This window comes from Geotrypetes seraphini, chromosome 12 (assembly GCF_902459505.1).
Source record: "Geotrypetes seraphini chromosome 12, aGeoSer1.1, whole genome shotgun sequence".
NCBI lineage: Eukaryota > Metazoa > Chordata > Amphibia > Gymnophiona > Dermophiidae > Geotrypetes > Geotrypetes seraphini.
Window position 1 is genome coordinate 47,251,764 of NC_047095.1, and position 19,537 is coordinate 47,271,300.

The 19,537-nt window shown below is 38.7% G+C and overlaps 1 protein-coding gene across 1 annotated transcript in view; it reads right to left on the minus strand.

Annotated features, from left to right (window-relative positions):
* The window catches only part of CACHD1 (cache domain containing 1), a 389,271-nt gene that overhangs the window by 53,460 nt on the left and 316,274 nt on the right, over positions 1-19,537 (minus strand). The window contains exon 21 of the mRNA XM_033916184.1: positions 11,226-11,312. Within this exon, the coding sequence (XP_033772075.1) occupies positions 11,226-11,312 (87 nt within the window). The remainder of the gene's footprint in view (positions 1-11,225; positions 11,313-19,537) is intronic.

Here is a 19,537-nt window from a genome sequence, read left to right on the forward strand (position 1 = left end):
CTGGATACCCTATCTTCTGAGGGTAATCCAGATTTGGCTTCCAAAGTTGGGACACAGTATGGGGGTGAGAAGACCCAAGGAATTGATTTGGAAGGAAGGCACGGAACTGGAGGGGTTTTTCAACCTACACTCTGTTTGCCACCGGTACAGAAACCCCAGGAGCTAACTTTAGATTCAATTTGGGACCTTGTGGCTACTCTGCCTACATTTATTAATCCATGTTTTCAACAATTGGAAGACAATATGAAAGTTCAAGGGACAAATATTAAGGTATTACAAACGGAAATGTTAGATTCTAAAACCTCATTAACAAATATCAATCAAGAAATGAACTCCTTTAAAAAGATTCTTTTTTTTTTTAAATTTTTATTTATAAATTTTCCATTCTTACAATATTTAATTCATACAATATATATTAATTATTACATATCTGAAATATTATCATTATTAATTCATAGTATTTAAAATATAATATGATAAAGATTATTCAATAACATATACAATATAATTCCCTCTCCCTTTTTATATAAATACTTCCATTAATTATTCAAATCCCACCCCATTCATATACTCTTTTTATCATTGTGCTAAGAAACTAATCATTAGAATAATTTGTCAATGGTTTCCATATTTTCATGAAATTAAGAAGATTTCCCTGTTGTATCGCTATTATTTTTTCCATTTTATAAATATGACAAACAGAGTTCCACCAGAATGTATAATTCAATTTGGTATAGTCTTTCCAGTTTTGAGTAATTTGTTGCATGGCGACTCCTGTTAGTATTAATAATAGCTTATTATTGTTTGCTGATATCGGACTCTTAGTTCTCATTGCAGTTCCAAATAATATGGTGTCATATGAGAGTCCTACGTGATTTTCTAGTAATTTATTAATTTGGGGCCAAATTGAATTCCAAAATGCGTTTACACAGGGACAGAAAAAGATTAAATGATCTAACGTCCCTATTTCCAATTTACAATGCCAGCATCTATTAGATCTAGTACTATCTATTTTTTGCAGGCGCGTTGGGGTCCAGAACACTCTATGTAATAAAAACAACCATGTTTGATTCATAGATGCTGACCTTGTAGATCTTAATCTCCAGGACCAAAATCGTGGCCATTGAGATTCAGAAATTGTCTGACCAATCTCAATACTCCAAATATCCCTAAGACCTGTTTTCTTTTTTTTATTTAAAAATCCGTATATCAATTTGTACCATTTTGCGGCTTGGTGACCCAAAAAATCCGTCTGGAAACATAGAATCTGTAAACTATATTGATTATTTAGATTTTTCCATTCAGGGAACCCTACCTGAATGGCCTGCTTCAATTGCATCCATTTAAAATATTGTGTTTTATTTAGTCCAAATTTATTTTGCAATTGTGAAAAACTAAGCAGTGATCCTTCTGATATGACATCTTTCAATGTTCTTATTCCTGCATTTATCCATTGTTTCCAGACGATTTTAAATCCGCCAATCTTGATCCTGGAGTTTATCCATATTGATTGATTTAGAGATTTAGCAATAGGTTCTGATGATAAATTACTGATATATCTCAATGTTTTCCAAGTGTCAAATAAAATTCTGTGATCTTTGTATCTTTTAGGCATTGTTATAGTTATTAACTGTTCTGGATATATAGGGAACAGGAGCCGCCATTCTAAATATAGCCAATCTGGTACATTTTCTAAAAGGTCTGGGAGGATCCAATACATACCCTGTCTTAAGATATAGGCTTGATGATACCTATAAAAATTTGGAAAATTTACCCCCCCTTCCACAATTGGTCTTTGTAATGATACTAAAGCGATTCTTGGTCTTTTCCCACACCAAACAAATTTTGTAAGAACATTGTTAAGTTTTTTATAAAATGACCCCTGAAAAAATATTGGAATCATACTCATTTGGTAACAAACCACAGGCAATATCATCATTTTAACTGTTTGAATTCTTCCCCACCAAGAAAGATGTAGTGGATTCCATTGCTCACACATTTCTGTTATTTTTTTTAATAAAAGTTTTTCATTCTCTTTGACTGTATCTTCAATTGTGTTTTTGATCATAATTCCTAAGTATTTTATTCCATCTTCTTTCCAAATAAATGAATATGGATCAAATAATCCCTTGGTACAATGAACATTTATTGGGAGAATTTCAGATTTGTTCCAATTAATTTTATATCCAGAAAAAGTACCATATTTTTCTATTAAATTAAGTATACATGGAATAGTAGTTTCCGGTTCTCTTAAATATAATAATATATCATCTGCATATGCTGATAATTTAAATTCAAAATCGGTAAATGATATTCCCCTTATCTCCTTAGTTTTGTTTATTGCAATTAATAAAGGTTCTAGGACAATATCAAAAAGTAAAGGAGACAAAGGGCATCCTTGTCTAACTCCCCTATGCAAGTTAAATCTGTTTGATAAATTATTATTAATATATAGTCTTGCACCAGGAGAGCTATACAATGTCTGAATCATTTTAATAAAACCGGATCCTATGCCAAACCATTGTAAAGCTTGGTATATAAAATTCCATTCCACTCTGTCAAAGGCTTTTTCTGCATCTAAAGATATTAAAAAAACTGGATCATTTATATTTTTTGCTAAATTTAATGAGTGGAATGCTAATCTAGTATTATTTGATGAATGTCTTTTAGCAATAAATCCTGTTTGATGTACATCAATAATGAAAGGGAGAGCTTTTGCCAATCTTAATGCTAATACTTTAGCCATTAATTTGTTATCCACATTCAATAATGAAATAGGCCTGTAATTTGAAACCAGAGTAGGATCTTTGTTTGGTTTTGGTAAGACTATAATTATCGATTCTGCCATAGTACCAGAAATATTTTCATTCTTTATTTGATATTGATATAAATTTAACAGATGTGGTAATATGATATTTTGGAAAAATTTATAAAATTCAACCGTATAACCATCTCCACCTGGAGCGGATCCAGCTCTAAGAGATTTCAATGCTGTTTCTAATTCTTTTAAAGATATAGGTTCTTCTAAACTTCCTTTTATATGATCTGGAATATTTGGTCCAATATATGAATTTAAAAAAGTTAATCCGTCTTGTTCTTTATTTTTATAAGAATTGGAAGTATATAATTCTTTATAAAAATCAAGAAATTGTGTTATAATATCTTTTGTGTTGGTATGTGTGTTACCTTGTGTATCTTTAATTGCAATAATCTTAGATTTTCTTTTCTTTGCTTTTAGAAAGTTTGCTAATAATTTCCCCGCTTTATTTGAATTTCCATAATATTGTACTTGTTTGTTGAAAATGTCTTTCCTCACAATTTGAGAAGAAATCTCATTATATTTAACTTTTAATTTTAATAATTCTTGTAGTGTATTATTTTCCCATTTTTCAATTAATTTATTTTCTAATAATTTAATTTGCTTTCCCATCTCAATAAATTGTTTTTTTTTTTTGTTTATTAATAAATGTTGAATATGAAATAATATTTCCTCTCATAGTTGCTTTAAAAGCATCCCATAAGATCTCAGCATTAATATCATCTGATTCATTAAATTGAAAGAATTCTTGCATTTTTATTTTAAAGTCTTCAAGAAATTTTGAATCCGCTAATAAATCATTATTAAATCTCCAAATTAAATCAAAATTTTCAACATCATTATTTTGAAGATTAATCCACACACCAGCATGATCTGAAATTATAATAGAATCAATTGCTGCTTTTAAGACACGCTGCGCTATATTATTAGAAACAAATATATAATCAATTCGTGAAAAAGATTTATGAACCTGAGAACAAAAAGAAAATTCCTGATCATTAAAATGAAGAATTCGCCATATATCTACTAAATCACAAGATGTTATCAAATTATCTAAGCCTAATGATTTCATAACTTTACTTGGTTTTTTATCCAAAATCGGATCCATTACAGCATTGAAATCCCCTGCTACTATTAAATTAGATGTAGCCAGTGGTAAGATCAATTGTTGAATTTGTTTAAAAAACTCCATTTGATTCGTATTAGGAGCATACAAATTGAATAAGTTCAGGGTTGTATTTCCCAGGACCATCTCGATATGTACCCATCTACCTAAGGGATCATAATTAATTAATTTAAAATCTGCATTACATTTTTTGTTTATTAGAACAGCCACTCCAGCTTTTTTCTTTAAAGCCGGTGCAAATAAACATTTAGAAATCCAACCTCCAGATAATTTTTTTGATTCAATTTCCGAAAGATGGGTTTCTTGAATGAAGTAAATGTCCGCATTTTGATTTTTAAGGAACGATAATAATTTCTTCTTCTTAATAGGATGATTTAAACCATTGACATTTAGCGAATACATTTTTATATCCATCTGATTAATAATTATATTTTAACCAATATTCTATAATAATTTACACGATTATCTCCTAGCACATTCATTAATAATTCATGTTCTATCCCACCCATTATTTTCCCTCCCCTCCCACCCATTATCATATTCTGATTTGGAACACGCATTGGTCATGCAAAACCTACATCTCCATCTCCAGGCAACTAATAATTCATTATATTATTACTAAAAAAAAAAAACACATTTCTAAATTCAATATTTTCTTTATACTTCCACCCTTATATAATTGGAATTTATATCCATTTAATCTATAATATTTTATAAATTTACTAAGAATTATATATATCTAATTTATAAAATTAAAATCAATATCATGCATACATGTAATATTATACTCTTCATAAATAAACATATTACAATATAGCTCTATTTTTCAATATATATCTATATAGATCTTCATATAAATTATATATATTCATTTTTATATAAATATATATATATTAATTTTAATAAAATTTCAAATCAATCATTTTCATAGATCATCTTCATAATAAATTAATTTGAATAATTAGTTGAATAAAATATACATTTTATATCAATAGATAAGTTTTATAATAAATTCATATTTTATTAATTATCAAACAATCAGTTACTTATTTTCTTATTTTTCATTATCATTTAATATGTCTGAATAATTGATTCAAATAAAAATTTTATTTTCGATATCTATTTTATTAATTAATCTTGTCAATAATCAAATTATTTCCTTGTATATATTTCATAAACTTATAATTTTCTTATACAAATTTGAAATATTGTTTTTATAATAAATTAATATATTTCATTTTTTATTCTTATTTTCAATATATCAATAATAAAATTTTCCTATAAATATTTTTAATGATAATTTCTTTGTAAATCATTTCATTATTCCTTAATCATAATAAGTTAATATGCTATATGATTGAATACATTTTCTATTTTGTTTAAAACATGTAATTTATATAAATTTTAAATTTTTAAAATTTTTTTTATATATATATATTTTTTTTTATTTATTTATTTATTTATTATTTTTTTTTTTTATTAATATTAATATTAATGATTGTGGATGCTAATATTTTATTAATAATTAATTTAATAAAATAATATTATATTATTGCATCCACTATATCAATAAATATGAATTATTTTTCCAGTTAATACCTTTTATTATATCTTAATTTTTATTTTTATTTATTTTATTTTTTTTTTTTATTAATACTCTTCTTTATTTTCCCTTTTTTCCATCTTCTTTCTTCTTTCTTCTTTCTTCTTTCTTCAACTGAATTGTTCTGTTTTTTATGTAAACTTAGGTTCTTTTTGTGTCAGAAATTCTTTCAGTTTTTCCGGGTCTTGAAAGTATATGGATTTGTTTCCACTGGATATTCTCATAGTGGATGGATAATATAATCCATATATGTATCCTTTTTCTTTCAGCTGCTGTCTGTATGTAAGGAATTGTTTTCTTATGTTTGCTGTATATTTAGCAAAATCTGGTACTAAAATCAGTTTTGATCCTTTATAATTCAAGTTTTTATTTGCTTTTGCCATTTTTAATATTTCTTGAGCTTGTTGATATCTTAATACCTTGAATATCAAAGGTCTTGGAGCAGTCTGATTTACTGGCTTTCTTGTTGGAATTCTGTGGGCTCTTTCAATTTCTAACGGCCATTTTGAATTGAGCTGAAGCAGTTTAGGTAAAAGATTTTCCAGGAATAACACAGGATCTTCCCCTTCAATATTTTCAGCCAGCCCCAAAATTCTGATGTTCTTTCTTTTTCCTCGGTTTTCCATGTCCACCATTTGATTTTTTAAAGCTGTTACTTCTTTTTTATCTTTGTTATATTCCTGTGTGAAGGAATCAAACCTCTCCATTTTTTCTTCCAGCACTGTCATTCTCAGTCTCTCAGTTTGGATCTCTTGTTTCATTATAAGAAGTTCTTCTTTGACTTCAGATATTTTGTTGGCGTTTTCAGTCAGCATTAATTTTATTTTGAACAATTCTGTCATAATGTCTGACTTTTCAGTGAGTTCTTCAGTCTCCATCGGGAACGGCACACTCGATGGTGACAGAGGAGTAACTTTTGTTCTTTTTGCAGAGATACCCGATGTCGAAGGTTTTTCAGCTTTCCCCTGCTTCATATTCGCTATCTCCGACTTTGTTTTATGTATTTTTAATCGCGATTCAAAAAAGTAGAAGTTTTATTTTATTCCGTTTGTTGCCTGGATACGGGAGCGCTGCAGTTAGGCTGCCATATCGTGCGCGCTCCAAGCCAAAGATTCAAGAAATATTGATAAAGGATAACACCAATCTGCGAAGAAACTTAAGAGTCATTAGAAAATTCTTCCCGTTCAAATAACATTAGATTGATTCATTTCTTTAGGAGTGTTTTATACACTCCAAGGGAATTATTGAAAAGATATTTTCTTGAAGTATTGGAAATCTCTGAGAAACTATTTATTACCTTCTTTATTTCAAGTTTATTAGCTACCAGGAAAACCACAAACTCATCAGCAAGTTGCTGCTTCTGATATGAATGTAGCAGTACTACTTGAACTTTCGGATACAGAATCAGTTACGCCTGCTACATTATTATTGACGGTGGCTATGGCCCCAAATTAAAACATATAATAATAGGAGGGGGGAGGGATACAAATATAGGGTTCTTTACATGAATGAAGGGTTTTGAGGGAGGGTGGGGAGAGGGTTATATCTATATGTTTAGATTATAATGATAAGATATACAAGTGCATTGATTCATTGTGTTTATTATGATTATTGTACACTTGATGAAAGTTTTTTAAAATGAATAAAGAATTAAAAAAAAAAAACTGGCTTATGAAAAATTTCTTTAAACATATGCAGAAAGAATTTTTAGGTTTAAAAGTACAAATGTACCCATATCTAGCTAGGGATACCCAAAGACAACAGAAATAATTTCTTTTACTTAAACCTGGGGTTCTGGCATTAGGGGCAACTTTTTTCCTACGCTACCCTTGTAAAGTGTGATTCATTATTCCTCACAAAATATGTTTTTTTTGAACTTTTCCAATTGACTACTTTCCTTTCATTATCGCGATTGGAGAAGGATAAAGATACTACTTAAATGCCCTAATTAAGTTTATGAAGGTGTTTATTTCAACTGGATCTCAGCCTGATCAATCATGTAATCCTCAGTTATTTGATTTCTTTATTTGATTCCGCTATCTACCTTTTGGATCTTAATTATTGGGGACTAGAGCGATTAAGGGGACATTTTTCTTGTTATATTTTTTTTTGTATTGATTTGCTCTTATATTGCTATCTGTACAAGTTTATACTTGAAATGTATATATTAAAATGATAAATACATTTTTAAAAAAGAATTATGTGGTATTTACCTAATTGTTTCTTTCCATTTTGCTTAAAAAAGTGGATACTTATGAAATTTGATTTAAAATAGAATTTTAAGAAATCACATTAAATCAAATTAAAACAAAATATCCTAAACAATATCATATTAAAAAACGTCTTCAACTTTTTACAAAAGCTAAAATAATTAAGTTCAGTCCTTATTTGCAGTGGCAAATTGTTCCAAAAAGAAATAGTAGTATTAATAAATGAATAATTACCGTATATACTTGAAAATAAGTCGAGAACCCCCATTTCCCCCCCAAAAAACAAGAAAAATGGTTGACTCGAATATAAAAAGGGGGCTTAGTATTGAAGTGCCATGCCCTGCCAGCATCTGCATCTAGTGTCCCCTCTCTCATGCACTCCCCTGCCAGGCTCTGCACCCAGCCCCCTTCCCTGCCAGGCTCTGAACCCAGCCTCCTTCCCTACCAGGCTCTGCACCCAGCCCCCCTCATTCCCTGCCAGGCTCTGCACCCTGTTCCCCCTCTCTGCCAGGCTCTGAACCCAGCCCTTTTCCCTCCCTGTCCAACCAGGCTATGCAGCATGTCCCCCTCCCTGCCAGGCTAAGAATCCAGCCCCCCTCACTCTCTGCCAGGCTCTGTACCCAACCCCTCACTCCCTGCCAGGCTCTACACCCTGTCCCCCTTCCCTGCCATGCTCTGTACCCTGTCCCACCTTCCTGCCCTGTACACTTGTCCCCTCTCTGGTGGTCTAGTTGTAGGCCAGGACAGGAGAGATCCCGCCTGTCTAACAATTTTTATACCCCCCTCCCCCATATATCTTTTTTGACTTTTTCAATCCCTGATGGTTCAGCGGTATTTCGGGAAGGAGCAAGCTTTCCGAACTCCTGCCCCGCGCTGAGCCCCTCCCTCCCTCCCTAGAAGGCTGCCTCAGATTTTGCAGCCAAAGAACCACCTGGCAAGAGCGAGCTTTTCAAGCTCCTGCTCGGCCCTGCGCTGCTCCCTAAATGGCCCTGAGGTACTCCATAAAAAGAACCACAGCAAAGGAAAAAAATTGGCAAACTCGATTAGTGGCAAAAAAACAAGATAGTGAGCTAAGAAATGTATCCTCTGCTCCACAAAAAAAAATGCCTTGTTCCCATGTGGTGATGGTACATGGGAAAGAGTATGCATGTAGATTCTGCCAAAAGCTTCTGGAATAAGAGAACACTGGGGAGCATCTCTGTACTGGGGTTCAGTCAGATGATGCACCCACATGTGACACTAGGCTGTCCTGCTTGTCCTCAGAGAATTATATTCATGTTTTCTATCCCAAATCTGAAATGGACATTTCCATCATAATTGCATACTGCAGCTTTGCATGTGTCTCTACAGCAGCAGATGATCATTGAACCATGCACTCCACTAACCTGAACGCTTATGCATACAGTAATGATGGAGCTTAAAACTCTCTATAAAATCAAATGGACCCTCATACCTGAAAAAATAAAAGAACTGCTCCAATTCAGTGGCTTAACCAGTACTGATTTTTTGATGGTGTCTTAGGTTTATGTCTGTGGGCACTAGATAGTGTGGATGTTGAAACTATTTCCAGTTTTCTTTTCATTGACCTGTGCCTCATGCTATGCCCCTGTTCTGCCTGCCTGTACTGAATTCACCAAGTTGCTGTGCTTGGCATGGGTTCAAGGAAATGTATGCTATATATACTTGTCTATAAGTCAATCTTGTGTATATGTTAAAGGCAAAATGGTTAAAAGTGCTGTGATCGTGTATGTCGAAACTGGGTTCCTCTCTCCCCCCCATCCCTCCACCTTTAGGTTCAAAATTTATTCTTTTCCCTCCTCTCCAGTATCTCCCCAGCCCTTCCCAAATCCACTTCCCCTTTCCATAGTCCACAGTTTCATAGATTTTAACAGGTCAGAACAGACTTAAAGCCAAAAGGAAATAACTAAAACCAGATTTCAGTATGTGAGGATTATATATTTATCCCTTGTTGATAACGCTCTCACTCTAAACTTTGTCAAGTTCAGTAAAGTAAAATGTATTTTCACAAATCACTCACCCTTCCTATCCAAGGAGAATGTTTTATTCAGGAATCAGTATTTCTCAGTACCACACATACTCTTGTTTTTCTTTTATAAAAGCAAAGTAAAAGCAATCAGAATTTCACTCACAACTCTTTCAGCTTAAGTTCCTCTTTGAACTTTTGGCCATCTGTAATGTAATGTAATGTAATTTATTTCTTATATGCTGATAATTGCCAAGCAAACATGCCCTCCTCTCAGTGTACATGCTCAGAATAAACTTTCAACCAGCCAGAACATTTAAAGATTTTAAACAATCAATACTATTTATTTGTATCACTCCCCAGTCTCACTTGTACACCTCCCTCCAAACCTCTTCTCTTTTAATTTGAACACTGTTCAAGCTCACACTGAATTAAGAGTTATTCCCACACCAAGGACATATATACCGTAGCACTGGTTGTATCATTTCAAGCAATTTCAGCACAGCCAGAGCCTGTACTTCTATGAAGCTAGCAATAACAAACATGCTATAATACTGATGAGCATGACCCTTAGATAAAACAATCCTAGCTTATTCATGGGATTTTGAAATCAAAATCACATGATGCACCGGGGAGGGAAAGGACCACCATTTTGGAGCGGCGATCCTAAGAGCAGGACAGACTGAGCTTCTATCCTGCTCCAATGTTTCTAAGAAGGTACTGGAAGTGGTGGGGGACCTCTGGTGGCAGGAAGGCATGGGTATCCCTCCTGCTTTTTTTTTATGGTGGGAGGAGGAGGGTAGGGGATGTTTGGGGGAATGCGGGGGTAGGTGCATGATGCATGAGGCATCCCTCCTGCCTTATCACTGCTTTATTTTGGGGGGGGTCACATTGGCAGGAGTGAGTGGGCATTCCTCCTGCCGTTTTTGCTGGCACATGGGGGGGAAAGGCAATGGCCATCCCTCCTGCTATTTTTTGTTAGTATGTGTGTGGGGGAGGTTTCCTGGTGCCGCGTTCGTTGGTTCCTTGAGGAGGGCCGTCATTGGTTGGGGGGGCTTTTTTTAATGGGGCAGATATTGTGCATGTATAAAGAAAAAAAGGTTTCCTGCTCGAACAGCTGAGTGGCAGGAGCCTGCTAACCGGGCTTCCCCTGTCTATCAGTTGTTCGGGCTTCCCCTGCCGGCTCTGTGCATGTGTGAGAGTCGCTCACACAGTGATCATTGGATAGCAGAGTTAGAGATTACGAGGAACATTCACATGAATAATTTGCATGTAAACTTTTTAGTGCATCAATAACTTTTCGAATCGGCCAAAAAATCGGATTGGTGCAGACCCACATGGTCTTACCAATCCTCTTAGTGCATCTAGCCCTTAATCATCTCTATACATGTAAACAGTTTTGAATGTGTAACCACAGAAAGGGGAAATATAAATCCCATTCCCTTTCCCCTTTATTGCCAATGCTGGAATGTGTTTGATCTTACCTATTTTCTGCATTGGTTAGATTGCCAGTACACTCATTGACCTCTAGAGGGCATTCACAAGGACATTCACATTCATTCTGTTCCATCCTGAAACACAGAAATATTAAACCAAAAGATGTAATTCTATAAAACAGTGATGACAGAAAATTGAGATTACTTAACAGTGGTGTTAGTCCATTCGCTCAAAAGCATCATTGAAGAGGGGTAGTGGGTGGGAAAGAGGGGTGAAGCTCCAGAATTACCTGTGTTAAATTAGAAAGTATAAGCTGGCTGAGCATCAAATATTTTTTTTTTTTTGAAGTTTAAGATTTTATTAAACAAAATGAAAACAGTACACAGGCAGCATGCCAACAGCAAAAGTACATTGCCCATATGAAACAACAGAACCCCCCCACCCCCCCCACCGAGTGATACAATATAAGCGTAAAACAAAGGAAGATGAAAAAGAAAATAAGAAAAATGTCAAAGTAAACCTCGCCAGGAGCTATAACGAGACCACTGTCGATGAAACGTTCCACAGGAATCATTATTTAAAGCAGTCAATTTGGACATCAAGTAAATTTGGTCAATCTTATGTAACAGTTCAGTACGAGAAGGCAAAGAGTCACGCTTCCAATATGTGGCTACTAAAAGTCTGGCTGCCGTAGCAACCAGGGCCACAAAATGATTCTGATCCATATCCAAACTCCCCAAAGGATAGTTAAGTAAAAATATTTCCATACGCAACAGGATGGGTAAGCGTAACACTTCAATCAGCAGTCGTTGAACCATCTTCCAATAAGGTACAATCTTAATACAATCCCACCACACATGTCCAAAGGAGCCCAGACATCCACAGTTGCGCCAACATTGCCCGTCCCCACAGTGATAGAAACGGTGCACCTTTTCTGGCGTAAGGTACCACTGGAATAGCATCTTATATCCCTGCTCCACTAAGGGAGATGCCAAGGAGACTCTCAGCAGTGTACCATAAAGACAGTCCCATTGTCGATAATCCAAGGCCCTCCCCAGCAAGAGTTCCCAACGATGTTCATATGTGTGGGCCTGTGGTCTAGTGTATAAAAGAGCCCTATAGAGACGTGAAATAAGGCCCACCCCAGATCCCATCCTAAATACTTGTAAAAAAGCAGAGTCTGCCCCTTCCCACTCCGGGATCACCCTCTTCACCATAAAATCTCGAAGTTGGACATAGGCGAAAAAATCAGTCGAGGGGAGGTCATATATAGATTGCAAGGCAGCAAAGGGTACCAGTTGTCCACCCATTACCAGCTGACCTAGGACCCTAAGACCCTCCATTTCCCAACGCCGAAAAATCCCAGTATCTTTAGCAGGCAGAAAATCAGGGGCAAATCTAATGGGAGTAGCATAAAAATAGCGCTGACGTGGGAACCAAGCTCGTCGAACCCGGCTCCACGCCTGCAAAGTACATTCCATCCCATAAGATGTCCCCATCTGCAGATCTCGAAGGATATCAAAAGACAGCCAGGGCACTGCTGCCAAAGGGTAAGTAGGTTGTAAGGCCTGTTCTAGAGATACCCAGCGCTGGGAGGGATATGCCCAATGAAACAGTCCTTGCAGTTGGGATGCATAGTAATATGTAGAAAAATCAGGGACACCCATTCCCCCATGTAACCTGTCCCAGTACATACGTTCCCTCCGCACCCTAGGGGGTTTACGTGTCCAGATATAAGCAAAGGCCCGCCGTTGTAGCCTAAGCAAGAACCGTTTAGGAATTGAGAGAGGTAGGCAGGAGAACAGATACAAAAAACGAGGCAGCACATTCATACGCAAAGCACTAATCCTACCCATCCAAGACAATCTCAAACCCTCCCATCGATCCAGATCAGCAAATACAGTTCTTAGCAGCGGAGGGTAATTCAATTCAAAAAGGTCAGTAAGTCTTCGAGATATACGCACACCAAGGTATTTAATGGATTTAGCCGCCCATCGAAACGAGAACATAGCACGTAAGTCCGTTACCAACAAGTCCGGAAGGGAAACGTTAAGCAATTCAGATTTTTCGATGTTAATTTTAAAGCCAGCCACCACACCAAACATAGTCAAAACACGAAGCACCTCCGTCAAAGAACGATGTGGGTGGGTCAAGGTAAACAAAATATCATCAGCATATAATAAAATCTTATGTTCTTCACCACCCACCACAATTCCCTGAATATCAGCATTCGCACGTATAGTGGCTGCTAAAGGTTCCATGACCAGCGCGAAAATCAGTGGTGACAAAGGGCACCCTTGCCTAGTTCCTCTACGAATCATAAAATTAGCAGTATATCTTCCATTAACTCTTAAACAAGCCTCCGGGGCAGCATATAATAAAGTCACCCAGTGTAGAAAAGCACCCGAAATGCCCATCTTCTTCAGGGCCGCTAACATAAACGGCCAATAAACCCTATCAAAGGCTTTTTCAGCGTCAACTGATAACAGGACTGCCGGAACAGAATCTTGATGGGCCACTCCAATAAGATCTAACACTCTTCGGATATTGTCACCAGGTTGCCTCCCTGAAATAAAGCCACATTGATCTCCATGAACTAGGTAAGGCAGAAAACGTTGCAACCGGACTGCCAAAATACGGGTAAACAGCTTATAATCAACTCCTAACAATGAGATAGGGCGGTAAGACCCACAAAGGAGGGGATCCTTCCCAGGTTTAAGAAGAAGGGAGACCGCTGCCTGACGAAACGAATACGGCAGACAATCCCCTTCCAAAAAAGAATTAAACAATCTGGCCAGAGGATTGACTATATGGGCCTCCATTTTCTTATAAAACAGGGGGGAGAAGCCATCAACACCCGGTGCCTTGGAAGCAGCCAGATGACGTATAGCCGCTACCACCTCAGCGGGTTGAATAGGGGAAGAGAGCCATTCCGCATCAACTTCCGCCAAACAAGGCAAGGTGACGTTAGATAGAAAAGCATCTATCTCCCCCTCCGTGGCTTCAATTTCCGGAGTGTACAGAGTCTGATAGAAGGATAAAAAGGCCTGATGGATGTCCCCATCATCTGCACAAAGCTGACCCGAATCATTACGAATCCGAGTTATGGAATGTTGTGCTTGAGTTTGCTTGATCTGTGCAGCTAACAAGCGACCCGCCCTACCACCCCATTCAAAAAACCGTTGTTTCCGCCTCTGCAGGGCCCAAGCCATGCCCTCTAAATCAAGTTCTTGTAAATCTCTCCGGCACTCCGTCAGCGCTACCCCCCCAGCCACCGACGGGGCTCTCTTGTGGGCATTCTCTAGGCGTCGAAGGCGGGACGCTAGTTCTAATCTGCGGGCCACTCGACATTGATTTCTGTACGACCCCCTCGAGATACAACAACCCCGAAGGGTAGCTTTAAAACTTTCCCAAAGAATTGCAACATTAATGCCAGCTATGTCGTTGAATACAAAAAATTCCTTGACATCAGACTCTAAAAGAGTCAAGGTATTGGGATCTTTCAACAAAGAGTCATTCATACGCCATAAGCGACGGCCGCCTCTAACCTGTCCAACCTGTATCTCCAGAGTCAAAGGAGCATGATCTGACCACACCCGGGGCTCAATACTGGAGGCCAGGGCTCGAGGTAGAGCAATACGAGGCAGCATCCACATATCAATTCTAGTATATGAATTATGTTTCGATGAATAAAATGTGTAATCTCGCGTGCCTGGATGTAAATAGCGCCACACATCTATCAAATCGTGCCTACGCAGGAAGCGCAGCAAAGCTCTTCTGTCGCTTCTAGCGTAGCGGATGGAAGAATTTGAATTATCCTCCTGAGGATAGCAAGTAAGGTTAAAATCTCCACCCACAAGGAGTGTACCTTCTACATGATCTAACAGCACACGTTCTAGCAATGTAAAGAAGGCCCCCTGACCAGCGTTTGGGGCATAGACATTCAGCAAACTATACAAGGTGCCATCCAACTCAGCCTTGACCAATATGTAGCGGCCCTCAACATCCCGCACTACCTCTCTCAATACCACCTGGACGCGTTTATGAATTAAGATGCCCACCCCCTGGGTCTTTTTCCGGACCTTATTAGAAGAAAGGAAAACGTGTGGGTAGCTATGGTGTGTAAGCAATTTCTCATAGTGAGATTGAAAATGGGTCTCCTGAATAAATCCAACCGCACTATTCAGGCGGCTCATTTCTTTAAATAACAAGCGTCGTTTTTGTGGAGAATTCAAACCATGTACATTATAAGATAGCAAAGTGAGTTTATCCATTTGTACCAGAAAGGAAAAAGCACTTCATTGCCAAATCAACCATTTGTTCCAAAGCAGCCAAATCATCCAACCCCTGCAAACATAACCCTAAGAAAAACATTATACAAACACACTTCCATACAATCATACCAGAAAGCACTCGGTCACTACTTTCCCCAGCTCCAACATCCCCCCTTCCCCCCATCCCCCCAACAGTACCCCACATGGTCCAGCCACCAAAGCACCTGGAAACCACGGTACAGGAAGTGTAGAGAAACAGTTCACAAAGGGACCCCCAGAACAAGCCCTATAAACAATCTTCGCGACAGAAGCCGCTCAGCAAAGAGAAGAAAAAACAGACACAGCACAAAATTACTAAAGCACATTGCACAAAAACAAATGTTCAAGTGGGTGAGGGTGTGGCCGCCTCCAAAGGGCGACGAGCTGCAGCCGATCTAGCCACTCTCTGCCATCCCAACCCTCTTCCTGATTTGGGCACAGGTGACCTCTGAGGAAGTGGAGCCATTTCTGAAGCTGCCATCAAACCAGCTTCCACCAATCGAGCTTGAACATCCGCCACAGTTATTGCAGTGTAAGTCTTGCTTGCATGTGTAAAAGCCAATCCGATAGGATAAATCCATCTATATCGAACACTGTGCTCCTGCAGTATACGGGTACAGTCTCTATATGTGCGACGGCGGGCCAGGGTTGCTGGAGCTATATCAGGATAGACATCAATGTCCGCTTCTTCCCATTTAACAGTTCCCCCAGAGCGCCGCACCGCCCTAAGCACATGTTCTTTATCCATATAGCGATGGAAACAGGCCACAACATCACGAGGACGGTTCACATCACGAGGGCCAGGGATGCGGTGAGCCCTATCCAGCAATGGTTTCCCCACCTCCACAGGTAAACCAGCGGACTCCAGTGCCTGAATGCATATATGATCAATCACCTCCATGCAGCGAGAGTCAGAAACAGTGTCAGGCACACCCCGAAAGCGAAGGTTGCACCGTCTGGAGCGATTCTCCAGATCTTCCATCTTTAGGGTGCTCGCATCAGCCTTTTCCTCTAACGCTGCAATCCTGCCTCTCAAGTGTGTTAATTCAGAGCCATGTGCCTCCACTGCAGTCTCCGTCTCTCCCACTCGATTCCCGATTTCACCCACCTCACGTTTTAGCTCAGCAACAACAGCGTGGATATCAGCTCGAACTGCAGAGATTTCAGATTTTAATTCCTGAAACCAGCCACGCATCTCCAGCTGTAAAGTTGGCAACGTTGCATCGACATGTGAGCCCTCCGCAGCCGCGGTCGGATCGGGCGCCATTTTTGAGCTAGGCTTAGGAGGCCCGTTCGGGATCGGTGAAGAAAATGCTTTTATGTCGGTTTGTTTTTTTCGCGTCGTCATCGAGACACAGCAAAGCAGCTACACAATCGAATTGTAGGTAATATGCAGTGCAGGCTCGCGAAATCGCGCGAAGATAGCCAAAATCAGCACGGGGGTCTGCGGAGCTATCTCTCTAGGCTGCCATCAGCCACGATGACGTCACTTCCATGAGCATCAAATATTTTGAACATTTCTTTTGAATGGGACTACCATTTTTTTAAAGTTATATATACAACCTTACTAAGAACAGCCAGATCTGTTGTCTACTTGCAGCCAGGATGTTACATGCTTACACCATGACAACTGTTCTGTTACATTTCTGTGTCCATGTACAGCAAATTACTTAGAAACAGAAACATGACGGCAGATAAAGTCCAAATGGCCCATCTAGTCTGTCCATCCACAGTAACCATTATCTACAGCAGGGGTGCCCACACTTTTTGGGCTTGCGAGCTACTTTTTAAATGACCAAGTCAAAATGATCTACCAACAATAAAATTTAAAAAAACCACAAAGCACACTGTATGCATAGAAAATGTTAATCATCATTCCTATTCCAGGGTTTTTCAAAGAGGTCAAAGCAGATGACTCTAAGCACTATCACCTCAGTAACAACCATACAAAAATAGACAAATATACCCCCTCCCTTTTTACTAAACCACGATAGCAGTTTTTAGCGCAGGGAGCTGCGCTGAATGCCCAGCGCTGCTCTCGACACTCATAGGCTCCCTGCGCTAAAAACCTCTATTGCGGTTTAGTAAAAGGGGACCTTAGTGTAAAATATAGACAGCAGATATAAATTCAGACACATTTTGATCACTAAATTTAAAATAAAATCATTTTCCCTACCTTGTCTGGTGATTTCATGAGTCTCTGGTTGCACTTTCTTCTTCTGACTGTGCATACAATCTTTCTTCCCTTCTTTTAGCCTGTATGCTTCCTCTCCTCCAGACCTCATTCCTTCCCCCCAACTTTTCCTTCCTCTTCCCTGCCCTTTCTTTCTCTCTGCCTCCCTTTCATTTTTTCTGTTTCTCTTCTTTTCTTCTGTCTCCCTGCCTGCCCTTTTTCTTTCTTTCTCCCTGCCCTCCCCCAAGCCACTGCCACTGCCATTACCATCGGGGACCAGGACCCAAACACCACCAATAACAGGCCCCAAGCTCTCTCTGCTTCGGCCAACCAGCATTCCTCTCCCCGACGTCAATTCTGCCTCCGGGAAGAGGAAGGCTGATCAGCCCAAGATCGTGATCAACCTATTGGGGGAAATGCTGCCGGGTCCTGCCTTCGCGGAAACAGAAAGTAGGCAGGACCCGGCAGGAAGAAGAACAAATGCTTCACTAACCTGTCTCCCACATTAGCCCGTAGCGAACGCTTGCTTCAGGGCTCTCAACATGTGCGTGCCGGCTTCCCTTCTCCCCCCCCCCCTCCCCGGACATAACTTCCGGTTTCGGAGGGAAGAGAAGAGAAGCCAGCACGCACACGTTAGAGCCCGGAGCATAAGTTCGCTAGGGGCTGAAATCTCCAAGCCGGTTTTTTTGGGGTTTTTTTTAATGTTCAGCAGCGGCAGATGACAGCTGGGCGGACCACCCAGCTAAAAGGCCCTAGGGAGAACACTGGAGAGGAAGGCTGATCTGCCCGTAGATCAGGACGGCAACACGAGTGCGATCGACTCGAGTTGCCTTCCTGAGCTACTGGTCGATCGCGATCGACGCGTTGGGCACCCCTGATCTACAGGCTCTCTTGAATTCAGACACAGTTTCTGTTTCCACCATCTCTTCTGGGAGACTGTTCCGTACATCTACCACCCTTTCCATAAAAAAGTATTTTCTCAGATTACTCTGGAGCCTATCACCTCTTAACTTCATCCTATGCTGTCTCATTGCAGAGTTTCCTTTCAAATGAAAGAGACTCAACTCATGCACATTTATATTACGTAGGTATTTAAACACCTCTCAAGAAAAATAGTTAATAACAAAATATAAATCTAAAAATAAAAAATGTTATTAGCCAAGTGATGGAAGCGGGGCTTTAACCTGGGCGCCATTTTGGAGCCAAGCAGTGCGCAGAGCTGGAGAGAGCGAGAGCTTTTTGGACATTTCCCTGACGCAGCCACTCGTTGGCGAAACAAGAGCCTTGTTGGAATTTAGATTCACTTGTCTTCACTCCAATGCTGTAAATTTATTGACAATGCTATAGCAGGAAGATCGACGCGTTGGAGTTGAGCAGTACGCTCTGTGAGAGTGACATCATGATGTGAACATAAGTGTAGCATTGTCTCTTGTTCTTTTTCTCTGTGATATCCCATGTTGAAAATTACATTTTTGACAATTGTGGAGTTTTTTGCCTATGATACAGAAGTTGAACAGCTAAAAAACTCAGTGGGTTGCCATCTAAATACAAAATAAGGTTGAGCTTTTTCTCCACTTTATGTAAATGTTTTTCAGTGGGTGCTTCCACCACTTGGCTAATAACATTTTTAATTTTAGATTTAAATGTCTCTATCATATCTCCCTTCTCCAGCCTTTCCTCCAAAGTATGCAGATTGAGATCTTTGTCCCCGTACTCCTCATCACGAAGACCACACACCATTTTAGTAGCCTTCCTCTGCACCGACTCCATCCTTTTTATATCTTTTTGAAGGTGCAGCCTCTAGAATTGTACACAATATTCTAAATGAGGTCTCATCAGAGTCTTATACTGAAGCATCAATACCTCCTTTTTC